General features: G+C 29.8%; 1 protein-coding gene and 1 long non-coding RNA gene across 2 annotated transcripts in view; both read left to right on the top strand.

The window, feature by feature from the left end:
• Positions 1–4,555: 4,555 nt before the first annotated feature.
• On the top strand, positions 4,556–5,717 carry LOC121265143. The gene is made up of 2 exons (XR_005940619.1): positions 4,556–4,974; positions 5,416–5,717. It is a non-coding gene; the product is annotated as an uncharacterized LOC121265143 (long non-coding RNA).
• A 5,283-nt stretch (positions 5,718–11,000) lies between these two features.
• The window catches only part of LOC121265071 (ABC transporter A family member 1), a 48,824-nt gene continuing 41,319 nt past the window's right edge, over positions 11,001–18,505 (top strand). Inside the window, 8 exon segments of the mRNA XM_041168529.1 lie at positions 11,001–11,272; positions 11,711–11,790; positions 12,354–12,522; positions 13,366–13,448; positions 13,980–14,196; positions 16,109–16,335; positions 16,467–16,527; positions 16,700–16,786. Coding sequence (XP_041024463.1) covers positions 11,186–11,272; positions 11,711–11,790; positions 12,354–12,522; positions 13,366–13,448; positions 13,980–14,196; positions 16,109–16,335; positions 16,467–16,527; positions 16,700–16,786 — 1,011 coding nt within the window. The 5' untranslated portion in view covers positions 11,001–11,185.

The raw sequence follows: 18,505 nt of genomic DNA on the forward strand, positions 1-18,505 counted from the left end.
CAAAAAAAAAAAGGAGAGAACCCAGATTGAACACATGGCAGCAAATTCCTAACCTAACTAAATAGCACATGCAAGTGTCTTATATATATATATATATATATATATATATATATATAATTTTTCATTCAAACGTTTTTTAAATTTTGAAGAGATATAAACACTCATGTGAATTCACTATAATTAATATTGGGTCTATATCATTTGCGGGCTGTATTTAATACTGTAGAGTTCATTTATCTCTCTGAATTATAAAAAGTTATTTATGTTATAAAATGCAGGTAGGAGATCTTAATCCCCTACAAATCACTTGTATTTACGGCCTAATTTGCTGAAGTAATCAGAATATTTTGAAAAAATAAAAAAAGCTTTTGGTCAACTATGCATTAAACAAATTCAAATTCTGCTGTTTGTACTTATTTTTCTAAAGAAAAATCAATAGCGTGAAACATGAGGGACTAAACGGAGCAACAACATTTTCCACATCTAACGGTCTGCCCTAGGGGAATTACAGACTCTACCGTGCAGCAAAAATTGAAAAGTCTTTATATTCAGGAGCTTTTCCAACCACAGGTCCACAACCTCCAACGACCCCCAATTGGCAGGCAGCAGATACTCTCTCGCCTCTTCTTTGAACAATAACATCCTTTATTTGAGCATGAAAATTACATGATAAATGGTATTTGCAGTTTCGAGTACTTAATTATCGTTTAATTTTTCTGAAAATAGATGAGTACATATAGAACTTATATTAAAAAATATATTTTTTAATAGTAGATCTTACTATTTTTTAAAACAATTGCACGACAAATATATTACATAAAATTAATCTTACAAACTGATATTGCTTCATGTAATACGTTAGATCTGCTTTACATTAAAAGTAACTTTAAAATCTAATGTACTGCATCAAGTCACGTTAGTTTGTGAATTTATTTTTATATAATCCCTTTGAGATTAAAGTATTTCTCTTTTATTTGGGCCTATACATGCTACATCTGGGCCTATATTCCAAAAATCGTATTTGGAATCTCATACACTGCTTACATTTAACGTGAGATTCCATACAAGCCATACCTGAATGTATACTCTAAAATGCCTAGTAAATTATATAACTATAACTCCATTAAAACATTATAAATAACAATAACTTCTTATTCTCAAACAGTATAGGATATCATATACCACTTACCCTTATCGTTTATTTGAATGGGATATCACAATTAAAATTTACTTGTTTTTTCTAACAAATTGTCCACTAACAAAACTGGACAAGTAGTTGAGCTTACCATTGTTATTCATAAATAGGGATGTAGCTGGTCCAGTTCAGTCTAATTTTTGACATATTTTAGAACCGAACCTGTTTATACCAATTTTGAGATTTGAAGAATCGATACCGCACCAATTACACTCATAAACAGATACTTCTGGTTCTACTAGTTTTAGCCTGGTCCGGTTTAATTTTACAGTATATTATATATATTGTATATATTATAGTATATAATAACATAGTGATAATATATTGTAGTGTATTATAATATATATTATAATTGTATTATAGATTATAGTGATATATTATAATATATTGTGATATGGTATTAGTATAACTACTACTACTATAGACTATAGTGATAACATATAATTATTTACATAGGATTTTAAATTTTAATGTTATATTAATTAATAATTTGTCATACAATACAAAATTATTTTATATATAATTATATATAAATTATATATGATATAAAAAATCATATAAAAAATATTTTATACAATATAAAACATTAAAATATATATATGAACCAATCCGGTTTGGTGTTAGAAAAAAATAAAATTCGGAACCGGACCGATTTTATAAAAACTATAACTAATACTGGACCGGATCAAACCTGATACTGGACAAATCCACTGGTTCGATTTACTAATTCACCAATTTTTTTTTCACCCTTATTCAGAAAGATAGAAAGAAAAGAAACAGCTCCTCAAAGCCTGAATTCTTAATGCATATTTGATTGGAAAACTTTGAGTCGAGTCCTACCTATGTATGTTGAAATTTTAAAATGCAAAAGTGTGAAAAATAAAGCATATGCCACAATGATCCGTAAGTTAACCCACCGAATCATTATTTCTTAAAGTTTGGTATCATTTTAATTATCCTTGCGTGAAAGATATGAACCCTCAACTGTATTGTGAAGTGACATGACGAGATTGATTTTATATATATATTTTTATAATAATTCAGATCCGCAATTTCATGCATACATTAGATTCGCCGCTTTGCAATGGCTTACTAGTAATGATATACACAATACATTATATAATAATATTATAACATATGAGTATTTTTGTAAAATTATGATATTTTTATAAGATATTTTACAAAAACATCCCTCGATTAAAACATTATTATGCAATTTATTGTATAAAATATTATGTGTAAATCATTTTCTATGATTTAAAAGACACTCGATTTTCTGAATGATAAGTTCAAGAGGCATTGTGTGAAAAAAAAAAAAAAAATGCGCACACTTACTCGCACAATAGTCAATTTCTATCATTATAGTTAGACATATAGTAATATTATATATAGTTATAGGATATGTAAAATCTATACACTTTAAAAAAAAGTAGAGTCTATAATTAAAAAATTAATTTTTTATATAAATCTTAAATCCATCCACTTTTTAAAAATGTATATACAAAACTTTCTAAAATTGCACAACTTATTTTTCTTTGGATGTATACCTTAAAAATACATTTATTTATTTATTTTATCACGAGTTAATAATATAACTTGATCGGAAAAGAATCACATGTTACCAACATTTTTACATGATTTCGTTTGGATTTAAAGATAAGTTGAGATGAATTATAAATAATAATAAGATGAATTATAAATAGTAATAAAATTTATGAGTTAAAATTAATAAATAATAATGAGATAAATTAAAATAGACTGTGAATCAAAACTGGGATTAAGGGTACGTTTGGTTACCAAATTCACATCAACTCATCTCAACTCATCATTACAATTTTTTTAAATCTCAATATAAAATATAATAAATAATTTAACTTTTTCAAATTTCAAAATAATAATAATATTAAAAAATAATATTCTAACAATAATTTATTATCATAACTCAATTCAACTTAAGTCACTTCGATATCAAAACACACCCTAAGACTCTGTACCAACGTCATTCACGGCCTTCCATAATTCACAGAGAATGATGCTGAGATTATTCTCTCTCCGTTTGTTTTTTAATTATTATTAATTATTTTTTAAGAAGTTATAATTATCTGTGTGGGTCCCACGAAAAGTGCTTTGGTTGGAGAGTATCAAACCCTCTAGTGGGTCAAGCCTATCTATCTAACTCTTGAAAGGACAGCCAGAGCAGTCCTAAGATGGGCTAGAGGCCTGGGCCCACTACGAAACTTCCTCTTTTCAACCAGACCACCTTTAGACATTACATACAAACGCCTACGTACGTGTATATACCTTTAGCTATCGGACTAAAAATAAAAGGAAACCAACCAAACCAAACAAATTATGCGTCCTCAACCATGTGAAGTTTTGGGATATCAGTCCATCTTAACTCATTTTAATTTATTATTATAATTTTTTTAAAATTTAATATAAAATATAATAAATAATTTAATTTTTTTAAATTTTAAAATAATAATAATATTAAAAAATAATATTTTAATAATATTTTATCAATTCAACTCAATTTAATTTAACTCATTTCAATATTCAATCATAATGAGAAGTTAAAGACCTTACATTTTTCATTAACTTTATCTACTGGAATTTCATTTTATTTATTATATATATATATATATATATATATATATATATACACTTTAAGATTCGTGATAATAATTGACATAATAATAGATGGGGCCGGGCGGGGTCTTTAATAATTTCTTCATTCTTCATGTAGAACAGACACTGTTAGTTAATATAGGTTTTGGTTTTCGAATTAGTTAATGCTGAGGAGACGAGGACAACGCGGCCTCATCATGTTGTGCCTTTAATTTCCTCAACTCGCATTACATGTCGTGGCTACGTTTGGGTATCAAAAATATTTTAAGTATTCTTGAAATATTTAATTATTAATTATTATTTTTTACATATTTATTATTATTATTTATTAATTATTATTTTTTATATTTTTTTATTATTTTTTTACTATTATTCATAACTTTTGTTAACAGTGTTTTTAAATTCGTATCGTACTGGTCAGTATACTCGGTACAGGTACCATATATGTTTCGTACCAGCCTGTATCTCGACTTTTAATTTTTTTTTCAAATTACAAACTTATTTTTTTATCTTTAATTCAGACTAAGTTATTTATAATTTTTATATATATATTTATATATAATTTATTCATATATAAACTATTATTTTTTAATATAATATATATATATAATTTATTCATATATCAACTATCTCGAAACAGTACTAGTATTAAAATATTTCGTTTCAGTACCTTGACCGATACGATATTCAAAACATTGCTTCTTAATACTCCCTTTTTGTCGTTGGTAGCTTCTTAATAATGCACCGTTTACTAACCTTTCATCTATTATAATTTTTTTTCTTCTTTTTAAACCTTAAGTTAGCTAAGATTCTTGCATGCATTGCATTGCGCAACATATATGACACCCGTTTTCCCTCCAACCACTTCATATTTCAGAAGTTGTACTGAGCAGCCATATATAACCCTCTATCAACAAGTACGTACGTACTGATCAAAGTGCAAAATACAGGGGGGAAAAAAAACCAACAAGAAGAAGAAGAAGAAGAAGAAAGGGATCGATGGCAGCAGTACTCGATCGATCTTCAATCTCCGTGCGTTTTTGTATTTGACAAAGGTGATGCCAGTGGAAGTCGTGGTTTTTAAAGGTGGTTCGAGCTGGAGGTGATAAATCACGGCCCCTACGTCTGCCCTCCCTAATTTCTTTTTACCAGTTAATTCTTCCCCCACCCCCCATCTAAACATGTAGATAATAGATATCTAAGTTATATATATATATATATGGAATGAAAATAAAAGTAGTTAATTATCATGGTAATTAGTCATTGATGAGATTAATTGGAGATCAAAAGTGCATGCGAGATAATCATTCTGAATCAGTTTTTTATTGACATATACATATATATATATATATATATATATATATATTAGATGGTATTAATTAATAGTTCGTATATTCTTCTTGTAATACTCTCTCTCTCTCTCTCGTTTTAATCTGATTAAAAGCATATACTTAGATCAGAGCTGGCGGATGAAGTGCTGTTATCGCAGTTCGAGTTTTTTTATCATCTTCATGATCATCAGATGATTAGTCTTCTTCTTCTTCTTCTTCTTCTTCGTTTCTTTTTTTTTTTTTTTTTTCTCCCCCGTGTAGCTGCAGCAGCAGTACTTGTGATCGAAGTGTGCAAGATAGTATACCAATTATTGATCGTGCACGCCAAAATCAGCCACCTACTTTTGAACGGTACTGCATGTTAAGTCTCCGATCGAAGCTACGCATGTACGCACACGTGATGATGCATGTTTTATTGTGGGGGAACATACTCTTTTAAATAAGGGATTGATTAGAAGGCAACAAAATCAAGCATTGTTATCTACTTGGAAATTAAGCCACAGAATCTCCATAATAATTTATATATCCTCTGCATGAATACTCTACCCATTTATTTTGGTGAGGAAAAAAAAGAGACTCATCCTCGGATTATACAAAACCAAATGCTCTTAATTTTCAACCACAGGAGGGCATACATACATACAAATATATAAAATATATTAGAAGTAGTATACGTTCTTACAATTTTATTTACACTTTTACTTATAAAATTTATTTTATTAGTTTTTTTTAAATTTAAATTTTGAATTTCAAATTTTATAATTTTCAACGTATCAATAACTTATATATGAATAAATAATATTTTTTGTAAATTTTTCTTAAATATATTTAATATTTATATATCTATTCTATTATTATAAGTGACTATCTAATTGTGAATAGTAACTTTTGTTATTTTTTCCGTTGACTTTTATTGTTTTTCCCTTAAGTCCGTTAAGTCATATTTTATAAAAATATCCTTAAAACTCTTGACTATTTGACGCGTAGCTTTCCTGTAAAATTTAATAAAAGATCCAGTTTTACCAAAAGGTCATTAAGATTTTTGACTATTTGACGTGTAGCTTATTGTAGAATTTAATGAAAGATCATGTTTTAGCCTTTAATAGCCTTGCATTTGGATACTTTGCTGAAATTTAAATTTTTTTTAATTTTTTTTAATCTTTTTTAATCTTATATTTTATTTTTTCAGATAAATAAACTACTGATTTTTTTATTTTTTTTATTTAAATCATTGTATCAGGTAAACCTTGAGACTAACACATCCGGAACCGTTTCCGTGTGTGTATATATATAGATATAGATGTATGCATTTAGGTTGCGTTTAGATATTGAAGGTAAGTTGAGTTGAGTTGAGTTAAAATGATAAAATATTATTAGAATATTATTTTTTAATATTATTATTATTTTAAAATTTAAAAAAATTAAATTATTTATTATATTTTATGTTAAAATTTAAAAAAAATGTAACAATAAATTAAAATGAATTGTGATTCAAACTAAGCCAAAATTGACGTCGTGATCGCGTACCGGAAGAAGCAAAGTCGTCTTTTAAACACCAGAAATTAAAAAATTAAATATTTTTTTAAAAAAAGGCATCTTTGCAGATGCCTTGGTTTATTCTCTTAAACAGTGAAACATAATAAACCATTAAGGTACGTTTAGGTGTTCAATTTTTTTAACTCATATTAATTTATTATTATAATTTTTTTAAATTTTAATATAAAATATAATAAATAATTTAATTTTATAAATTTAAAATTATTAAAAATATTAAAAAATAATATTTTAAGCTAAAATTTGAAGGATCGGCTACAGCTGGAGCCCATTTTTTATTTTTATTTTTTTATATGTATTTTTTAATACTTTTTACTATTTAAAAATCTTAAACATTATAATATACTCTACACTCTTTTCCCGAGGACGTTAAAATGAGTTAGGAATGATGGCAATGACAAGTGGGATATGCATAGCCTAGAGCTGACACGGCAATCTTTACAAATTCACACTCGTGGAGATCCATTAATTTGCGCGGGACGAATTATCGGCTTCGCGAAACAGAAAGACTCGCGAATATCTCGTTTCCCTGGAATTGCTTCCGTTTTCGTGCAAGCAACCTCAAGATATTTGCGTCCAACAAAAGGATCGTCGTGGGGAGGTTCTGTGTTTTTTTTTTTTTTTTTTTTCTTCTTCTTCTTGCTTATTTTTAGAGTAATGTTATTCATCATTTCAATTTTTATCATCTTCATATCATCTTATGATGTGTCATTAAATGATTATAAATTATTTATTATATTTTATTTATAAAACTATCATCTAATGCTATATTATGGAATGATAAGAAAATGATAAAAATTAAGATGATGAATATATTTTTTTATTATTTTTAGCCTAACTGTTTCGCTAGACACCAGAAATAAGATAAACCTCTTGGATGGGGTCAAATGTCAATCTTTAGTAAAAAATTAAAGCATTAACATCTGATCAGAAATTACTTCTTTTCTTATAGCATATTTAAAATAATAAAAAAAATATTATATATTTATCATCATTATTAAATACAAAAATCATCAAAAAACACTATTGTGATAATAATTATCAAGCAACATTAATGCATTATTAAAAAATAATATGACGAAAGATAATCATGTGCCGACAACTTTTAAATTAGTGGGAAATATGAAAGTGATATAAGAAAGAATAAAATAATGGAAAATAAAGTGATATTAATCAAAGGAAAGTGATAGAATTGAGAGACAAAAGGAATAAAACAAGTGATAGTTGAAAGAAAAAAAAAACAGCAGAATGACAATGGAAGACAAATAATAAAATCTGAATGAGAATATTGAGATTTTCTTTAATTTGACACTATTTTTATGGTAAACATCAAAGTTCTATGTCGATAACTCTTTCATGAGCACATGATTTTCAACTGTCTTTTACATTATTCCAATCGCTCGCACCATAATTATTTTTATTATTTTATTTTAAAATTATTAATAATAAAATACAAATAATTAAATTTAAATATTTTTTCCAGTCTAAACTTTTAAAATAAATGATATATAATTTTATAAAAACCTGCTTATAATATATAATTCCTTAACAACATCGTGGCTTTGTCAAAGTCAATAATATTTTCATCAGTACTCTTTATTCTCTGTATTGAATGTGGGTTGAAACTCTTCGAATGCGACCAAACTGATCGTGACACGACCAACACCCGATCCTTTACACGTAATTGTCAAAATCTAATAATCTATTATGTTCCTTTGCATTTTCTTATCAAGAAATGTTACAGTTCGTTATTTTAGCTCATTTTAATGCTAAGATCAAATGTTTCGCTTTATAGTCGAGAATTAGAGATCATGTGTGAAATGAAACATGAAGTTATTAATTTTCATTGAAGTAGGAACTTAATTGTCTATATCTTTTGAATCGATTAGTAACGTCTTGATTTCTTATTAAGAGAACTAATGATTGAATCTTCCTTCTTATATATTAAAGAAAAGGTAAGAACTTAATTAGATGGTCCATTAAATTAAAATCAACTCATGTTGAATTAAATTAAATCCAAATTATTTAATATTCTTTAATTTTCCTGGTCGTTGTGTTCTAGATATTTTTTAAGAAAAATTAGATGGATCTAATAATAATTAAACTATTAGGCTTCGTTTATTTTCGTATATGAGATGAGACGAGATGAATTAAAAGTTAAAAGTTAAAAAAAATATTGTTAAAAAATATTTTTTTAATATTATTTTTATTTTAAAAAAATTTAAAAAAATTGAATTGTTTATTTTAATTTATGTGAAAATTTAAGAAAAATATAATAATTATATAAGATAAGATGAGATACTACGAAAATAATTGTGAAAACAAACGAGTCTTAGATTTGAATTTCTTCAAAAGTATTAGATGACGTCATATACAAAAAATTCCTCACTCGCGCATCCCATAATCAAATCTGTTGACTTTAAAAAAATTCGACTCATAAATCCTTCGTAAATGCTATTATTTATGGAAAAATTGTAAAAGAATGGTCAGCGGTTGAAAAAAGAAAACTGATACTCATTATATTTACATCACACATCAATGTATATATAATTTATTATTTTATTTCAATATATATATATTTACATATTAATATGCATGTTTAAATAAAATGACAAAAATAATAAATTATATATTAGTGTGTGATGTAGGGAATGATGAATATAATTTTTCTTTAAAAAAAATAAACAAGAGAAATCAAAACATCACATATTTAGGGTTCGTTTAGATAGTGAGATGAGACGAGATGAGATAGTTTTAGATGAGTTGAATAAAATATTATTATAATATTATTTTTAATATTATTATTATTTTAAAATTTGAAAAATTTATTATATTTTATATAAAAATTTAAAAAATTTGTAATAATGAGATGAAGTCAGATAGTTTATGTATCCAAACAAGTCTTAAATGGTCACAGAGAGCTTGAAAAATTAAAAAAAAGGGTTTAGTCCTATTTTATTAACTTCATATTTAAATATAAAATCACAATTATTTGTCTATCCAAGGTTTTTATAAAATTGATTTGATATATTGATGTATCAATTATTTTTTTCTCAGTTAATTTTTTTAGTTAACCTTTTGTTAAATTAAGTTTTGTTCAAATAAACGTATATAATCTAATTTTTATAAGAAAACTAACATAACTCATATAGTTGTAGAGTGTGCAAATTCAACATATATATTTAGAAAAAGTAAGAAAAATTTGGGATCAATAAAAAAAAAATTTATTTCATGTAAATTTTAATTTTTTTAAAAGAGTATATATTGTTTAATAAATATTAAAACTTCTAACATTACTCAAAATTTAGGTTTTTGGAACACAAATTCACTTTAATCTATCTCAAATAAATTATTGATAAAATTTGCTATTTTTCAAATTTTTATAAAAAATTAAAACTCATCAAAATCTACTTTATATATATATATATACATTTTAATAAAATTATATTACTATTTAAAAATTATCTTAAATGATCTCAAAGTACAAGCGTAGCGTCGCTCGCCAAATATGACTTGAAGGTAAAAGTGATAGTGACGTGCAGCCGCCCCGCCGGACACGTTCTGCTTGATCCACCCTTAATTGTCTCTCTCGTTAATAATTCATCTCAGATAAACTTAACAGAATCCTTAATTAATTTTTGGATAGTGCTACACAGCCCCCGCTGCGGTTTAGCATCGTTCCTTCAAGCATTTTTTTTTAAAATTATTTATTATATAAATTTTTTAAGACTTTTACATATTTTAAAAAAATAAAATAAATTTAAAATATTATTAAAAAACACTTTTTTAATCAAAAAATAAAAAAAATAAAAAAATACTTTCTTAATCACGAAGTAAAAAAATTATTTAATGATTAAGAAAGTATTTTTTAATAATATTATAAATTTTTTTATATTTTTTAAATATTTAAAATTATTAACCAAATCCATATAAAAAAAAAAATACACACTAATGCAAGTAGTAACTCCCGCTACTTCGAGTGGGAGCTGAGAAAGGAACGCTTAGAGTGTGTGTATGTTAAAGTGAGTTGAGTTGTGATGATAAAATATTATTAGAATATTATTTTTTAATATTAATATTATTTTGAAATTTGAAAAAGTTGAATTGTTTATTATATTTTATATTGAAATTTGAAAAAGTTGTAATGATGAGTTGAGATGAGTTGAAGTGAATTTCTTTAATTTTTTGCTCGTTGGAGCAGGGTAAATAAAAAATAATAATAAAAAAATAATAATAAAAAAAGAGAATGTATCCCATTGGGAAATACGGGGGAATCTTTTTTTAATGGAGCTAACTGCTGCTCCTTCAAGCTTCCAACCAAAGCAGTGAATTGTCTTTTGGACTGGTTGCCACCTCCTCCTCCTTTCCTCTGCCCTTTGCTTTACAACCACCTACCCCTCTCTTTCTCTCTCTCTTTCCGTGTATGCGTTCTTGTGTTTGTGCTTCCCACTGTTTCTCTCTCTAGGGTTTTCTGGAGATGGGAACCAGGCAGAGACAGTTGAAGGCCATGCTTCGCAAGAACTGGCTCCTCAAAACTCGTCACCCTTTCGCTACCCTTGCCGAGGTCACTCTCTTAGTTGTTTTTAATCTTTAACTTCTGTTCTTCTTGTGGCGTGTTTGACTGATGCTTGATCACTTGGTAATTAAGAATTTGTTGTTTTATGTGTGTGTTTTTGTGTTTTAATTTTAATTTTTTGAGTTTAAGATTCGATTGTATGGTGAATTCCGATTGCTTTTGTATTTGTTTCTTCTTAATTTTCTTGGATGATCATCTTGTTTTAGTGAGAATAAATTTTTGAGAGTCTTTGCAGCCGAGGTTGTTCTTTTCTTTAAAAACATTTTTAGTTGTCTATATGAATATTATTATTATTATTATTTTTTGTGTTTGCTATAATGTGGCATTTTTTAGGAGCTATTGTATGTGTTTTTGCATTTGGAACTTTTGCGACAAGGATCAATAATATCTAAATAATTCGAAATGTTTATTTAAATTTTCTGGCAGATATTGCTTCCTACAGTTGTGATGTTGTTGTTAATAGCTATACGGACGCGAGTTGATACACAAATTCACCCAGCACGGCCGTGAGTATTCATAAACCCTGCTTATCTTGCCCATCAATGTGTGTCAGTGGTACCTTCTGTTTGATTACTGAATAAACTAGAAACAGTCAAAACAAAATAAAATTCTACTTGGTAATAAATTTCATTTAAAGGTCAAGAAAAAGAGATGTTGCCCCCTATTAATGCGGGTCTTGGGCAAGGCAACTATGATTTTGGATTTGAAAATTTTAGATCATGCTTGTCAACAAAAATAAAACTTCCATTTTTCTTCAACATCAAATGCAAACATGTTTGGAACCCCATAATATTTCATCTCCCCAACATAGTTTTCATCTATCCATTTCCACAAAAACCCAAAAAATGAAATTACTTTTTACACACATCTCAAAATTACGTTAACATTTTCTTAATATCAACATTGTAACAGCTGTGCCTAGCAACATATTATTTGATTCTAATTTTGTGAAAGGAAAGGAAAAGGAAGTAATGTTTTCGTTGTTATAACGTCTTTGGCTTAATATTGGGTTTGTCAGTTATGATTTTATGAGAAGTAATGATGCCTTGGTTTTATGGAACTGGACCAGGTATATACAGAAAGAAATGTTTGTGGAAGTGGGCAAAGGTATGTCCCCAAGTTTCCAACAAATTTTAGAATTGTTGCTGGCAAAAGGAGAGTATTTGGCCTTTGCACCAGATACAGAAGAAACAGAGACAATGATTAACTTAATGTCAATGAAGTTTCCCTTGTTGAAGGTACCCATTTTCCATTAGGAGTATGTGTGCACAAGCTTGCACATGTGTGTCTCATTGCTACTCCCCCTAGTCCTTGATGATTTGTATAAGACTTATACTTATATCTCTTTTAAACAGTATTTGGTTGAAACTCATGCTCGCATTATCATTAATTACTATTGTTTTCATATTTTACCTTTTATATGCGTATAATTTTCATTCAGGACATGCTTTCATGGTTATCTCACCTATCTATTGTTTCAATTCCTTTTTTCCCAGCATGGAAGTTATTTTATGGTGTTAATTCTTTGTAGCCATTCAATTAAGAGATTAGCTGAATACTTGTTAGAATAACTCTGAGCCATGTAATATGGCACACCAGAACAACATTTAATACATTGTCAGTTCAATATAAAAGGTACTTCTCCGAATAGAAAAAGTAAAAGTTAGTAATATGTTAAAACCTAGTCTTTCATATGAGCAACTTATTGCGTAGAACGGATGTATCTACTATTGCCTCTTGATTTCCTCCTGTGACCCTCGTCAACTTTGTCATTTCATATTCAATAATAGTGGACCCAAGGGGACACGAGGGATATGAGTGATTCTTCTTGTGCCACATGGGTTTCTTTTTATTGTGTTCCTAAATAAGACAATGGCTCCGCATCCTCTCTCTCTGCCCCCACCCAAACCTAACAACACCTTCCTCCGCTGTGCTGACAAGTCCATGGCAAGCAGAACTCTGGTCATTGAGATCTTCTTGTATCACGAGCGAAGTGGAACAATTTTTTTTTATCATCTTCACTTAGTTCCTTGATAAGTATCTCATGACTCAAGCTAATTGAATTGAATTCATGTTTACAGCAAGTCACTAAAGTTTACAAAGATGAGCTAGACCTGGAAACCTATGTGCGCTCAAATCTCTATGCTACCTTCAATCAAGTCAAGTAAGTCATCCCATGTAACTGCAATGATATTCTGGCAATGTGATGAAAATGGAGTTTTTTTGTTTTTTTGAAATAATTATGTGCCGCAGTGTAACTGCTAGATAGTATTTTTTTTTTTTTTTTGAAAAGGGAAAACATAACCTTTTTTTTTGTTATGTTTAGTTAGGGATTAGAATATCAGAATTTATCATTTTAAAGGATTTGAGTTTAACATGAGTTTAATTTCTGAAATACGGCAAATGTTTAACTGTTTAAGTACCCCATGGTGGATACAGATTATGTTGGTCTCGTCCTCTGCTTATCTTGCATTGCAAGATTGTTTTTGCATACAATCTGGCTGGTTTCTTGAAAGCAATTATGATAGTTATATGACTTAGTCTTGTCACTTGGAATTGCTTGTTCTTTTTAGATTTGCTGTTGCAGTGTTTTTCATTAATGGCTTTGTATGATATGTTCCATCTGGTTTATTGCCATTGGAGGCTCAATAATTTTGGCCTTTTACTGATAAATTTAATTCATCTCTTTGATTAGGAATTGTTCAAATCCGAAGATCAAAGGTGCAGTAGTGTTTCATGATCAAGGTCCTTTACTATTTGATTACAGCATACGTCTCAACCACACTTGGGCTTTCTCGGGATTCCCTGATGTAAACACCATAATGGACACAAATGGTCCTTATCTCAATGACTTGGCACTGGGTGTTAGTACTGTACCAACAATGCAGTATAGCTTCAGTGGATTTTTGACAGTACGGTTCCCCTATTACCTCTTCCCTACTTTTTTTTCCTTTAATTCTGCCTTTCTTTTTTTTTTTATAGGTAAAATAAAATTTTATTGAAACAAGTAAATAGGCGTTGCCCAAGTACAAATTCTGCATTTCTTTGATATTTCTCAATCATTTATGCAAGTTAAGGTCTACGAATGCATCATTCACTTATAAATTTTTGCCTTTTAAGTTCTTTATTAATTTTACTTATATATATATTTTTTTTGCTTTTTAAGTTTCAGTTGACAGATTGTAGGTGATTTTGATTATTAGAACATCCTAATGACAATTAGAATGATCTGTTGTGCCTCTTTTGCCGGTATTCTTTCTCGGCTGTTGCTTATCTTCTAAAGAAGAGAGAACAGATGTGGGGATTTATGGGGAAATATTTTATCCTACTAGGAAACATGATAGATGTTCTTTTATTGAATTATATGATCTCGCCAATAACTAGTAACTTCCCTGAATCTAGATGATGTAAAAGTTTATTGTTGCAGTTCCTTGATAGTATACCAGGATCCAAGGGTGGAGGGTGACACCATTCAATCTGTATTAGTTCATGGGTTTCCTATAAAAAAAAGTGTAAATCTGGTGCTGTCATCAGACATATTAGATTTCCTTTTCTTATTTTTCCTCTCTTGTTTTTTCTCTTTGTAAGTGCTCAGTTGTATGCTGCTTATGTAACTAGGTTATGACTGTTGCTTTCTCCAAATGAACTTTGGCGTTCATTTGAGTGTAGTAGTATTTGAGAACATGGGTATGTGGCTGATACTATTGTTGCTGAGTCCGAAGTGAGTGGCAACCTATATTTTTGATGATTTCGTGATTAGGTATAGATACAAAATAAGAGTGCTGACATGGTAGTACACCAACAAATGATGAAGTCAGGTGTGCCAGCAGGGTCTCAAATGTAATGATAATGTCATGACTTCTGTTTGATGTTACTACCTAAGAGCTTGATGAGCATGGATAATTTTTGAAGTAAATACTGTTAATCCTTGATCTTTCTTGTCTCTAAATATTTTAAAACACATCTAGTCAGGAGAACTAGTTATTCTGCAATTTCAGTCCATCATAATACTTACAGTAACTGAAGCAGGATTTGCAGGTTAGGAAAATGAAATTTCACTGCATAACTCTACTGGTACCATCATAAGATTTTTGTGTTTTTTTTTTCCTTTCTATTTTACTCATAAAAAAATCTTATTTCTTTCTATATCCATTTTATTGAGTAATATTATACTGCTGGACCTACCTTAATGACTAATATCAATAATTAATCGTGTTGTACCCTTTTAAGTTTTCATACATGGAAGGAAAGACATAATTTTGCTGAACTGATGACTTGTTTTAATGATGAAATTAGCTTTTGTGGTAACTAGGTTCTAGTTGAGGGTTCCTTCATCTACATCCAAATAGAGTTTTTCGTTTGTTTCCCTTTGAGATCCATAGGATTTGATGGAAAATCAAAGTGTGATGTCATCAAATTCGAAAGTATGATGTCTTCTAACCTTGTGGGCTGGCCACAATGTGTGCTCGCTTGTGCGCGCACGCACAATTCATTCAAATTAGAATGTTTTCTAGCCTTGTATGTGACAACACAATCCTGCTTCAATCTTACGTTGTGATGTCAAATTCAAAGTATCATGTAGGTCGCAACACACACAGAATCTTGCTTTATCGCTTTTTAGTCATCGTGATTGGGTCAATTTTCTCACTTTCATTATGACTTATTGTATGAATTGTTCCATAATCCTGCCTCAACTGTTCCTTTTTTCTATTTATTTTTTCTGAGTTTTCAAACTCCAGCTAAAACCTCATCTACTTTGATCTCAAACTCCATTTTTATGCAAATGTGTTACAATGGTAATTGGTGGTTTCATACTTTCTGCAGCTCCAACAAGTAATGGATGCATTCATAATATTTGCTGCTCAGCAAACTGAAACTAACTCCTCTCAAAATATAGAACTTACATCAGGACAATCCTCTGGCACAGCCTCCTCTCTCATGTTTCCGTTGATGCAATTTAGCCCTTCAAAGATACGAATAGCTCCCTTTCCAACTCGCGAATATACCGCTGATGAGTTCCAGTCCATCATTAAGAATGTCATGGGCGTATTGTATGTGCTTCTTGAAATTTTATGTATTTGTTATTGCCCTTTGTTTTTGTATTATTTTTATTAAAAATAGTGACTTAGCTTTGATTTGTAACGAATTGTATTTTTTGGTGACCTGCAACTGGGATGGGCAGGTATCTTTTGGGATTTCTCTACCCAACCTCTCGCCTGATCAGCTGTTATGTGTTCGAGAAGGTTTGGTAATTACTGTAATTACTGTAAATGACATAAAGCCTATGATTTACCTAACTATCTGTGCATTTAGCTCATACTGAGTTTTTCCTTGTTCTTACACTTTCGATATGAAGCGAATGGTTATCTGCCCTCAAGCTCTTGAAGTGAACCTATTTAAATTTTTAATATTCAGGAACAGAAAATAAAAGAAGGTCTTCACATGATGGGCTTAAAAGATGGGATTTACCATCTTTCTTGGTTTATTGCATCTGCTTTACAGGTAATATTATTCTTTTTTTCTTTTCTTTTCCTTGGCTGAATCATTATAATTGCCTACCTTTGCTTTTTTCTAAGAGTTCTGTGAAGGGTTTCTTATACTATTATATGTTGTGCGACCTTTATTGGTCGAATTGTTATAATTGCCTACTAACGGAGGTGGTTATGGTTATGGTCCTATCGTATTAATATATTATAATAGTTTACCTATAAAAAAAAAAAATCTAGGTGTTTATGGTCCTAATGATGATGATGAAGACTACTTTAGGATGAACTGGAGGGCTTTATTAGTTGTTGGAACCTAGGGTGGTTTTTGGGGGACGATTTTAATTTATCCCCGCTAGTCGCTGGCTATAGCTTTCTTTCGATCCTACAATTTGTTCTCTTTCTCGGTTGGGAAGCCCAGTTCCAATGTTTCCCAAAAGAGCTTCCTAGATTACTCGTAGACCATTTTCCTTAATTGCTTGTTTGTGGTGATGTTGTTTGGAGAAATGGTGCTGCAAGTTTGAGAAGTTGTGCCTAAGATTTGAGGGTTTTGTGGATAAATTGAAACAATGGTGGAGGTCTTATAAATTTCAAGGTTCCCCTGCTATGTACTGGCTAGCAAACTAAGCGTCAAATTTTTTTTTTGATAAGTATAGAAGAAAGAGGACAAATGAGGAGGTGGTGAATGAGATTCCACATTTTGTGAGATAGATAAGTTCTCGCTATTTATGACTCCAATGGGCTCCAATTGTACCATTGACTAGTTCTTTTGGAGTATGGTCCCAGATATGACTTAGGCCTCCCTTGGGGTGTACACACCTAATTCTCTAGTCACTAGTTTAGCAGTCTCTTCCATGAATTTCTAGCACTTTTTCCCTTGCTAGTTAGATGGATCTCTTGTAAACTTCCTATGTACTAGGGTTTTGCCTTTAGATATTAATAAAGCCTTATCCTATTTTTAAAAAATATAGCTGTCTCTTCGGACAACAAAAGTTTGTGAACATATCTTGTACTTTTACCTCCTCCAGCAAACTGTGATTTGAGCCTTTCCACTAGCCACCAATATAGACTGCTTCGACGGACTTTGAAGACCATTTTGTGGGTCTCCGACGTCGGTCATCCTCCGGCGACTGGTAGTTTTCTCCGTTAACTCAGGGATTTTTTGCAAAAAATCTGTTAACTTAGGGTCTCCTCCTGATCTGTGGGGTTTTTTTTTTTAAAACCTTAAGAGGATGAAGCGGGAACAATAGGGAGCAGTGGGAATAGGTTTGCAATGGGTTTTGACAATGATGACGAAGCACGATGTGGTTTCGTCCTAGTTGGAACGAGAGAGGTGGTTGAAAGTTGAATAAAAAACTTTTGTTCTTATGAAAGAGGGAGGAAATATCTTTTGCATTTCTGAACGTAGCAAAATGATAGCTAAGTTCATGTATCTAGGGGGGACGATAGCTTCGTGGGTGGCTAAGGGGATTGAGGATTGTTTAGAACTTAACTACCATGAAGGTTTCTTCAGAGAGCTAAGGAATGGGTAATGAAGTTTTTAGCATTCAACATCATGTTAATGTAAGGGGCAGTTTTCTGCAGTTCTCTGAATTCCAAAATGGAAGGAGGAAAGGTTTATTGGTGATTCTGGAGGGCGCAAATGGCATTGGATGGAAAGACTTTCTGCAGTCCATTCTAAGCATCACTGAATCCAAAGCCACTACTAGAAACGGGGAGTTTGTTGATGGAAAAACAA

Source organism: Juglans microcarpa x Juglans regia, chromosome 5D (assembly GCF_004785595.1).
Source record: "Juglans microcarpa x Juglans regia isolate MS1-56 chromosome 5D, Jm3101_v1.0, whole genome shotgun sequence".
NCBI lineage: Eukaryota > Viridiplantae > Streptophyta > Magnoliopsida > Fagales > Juglandaceae > Juglans > Juglans microcarpa x Juglans regia.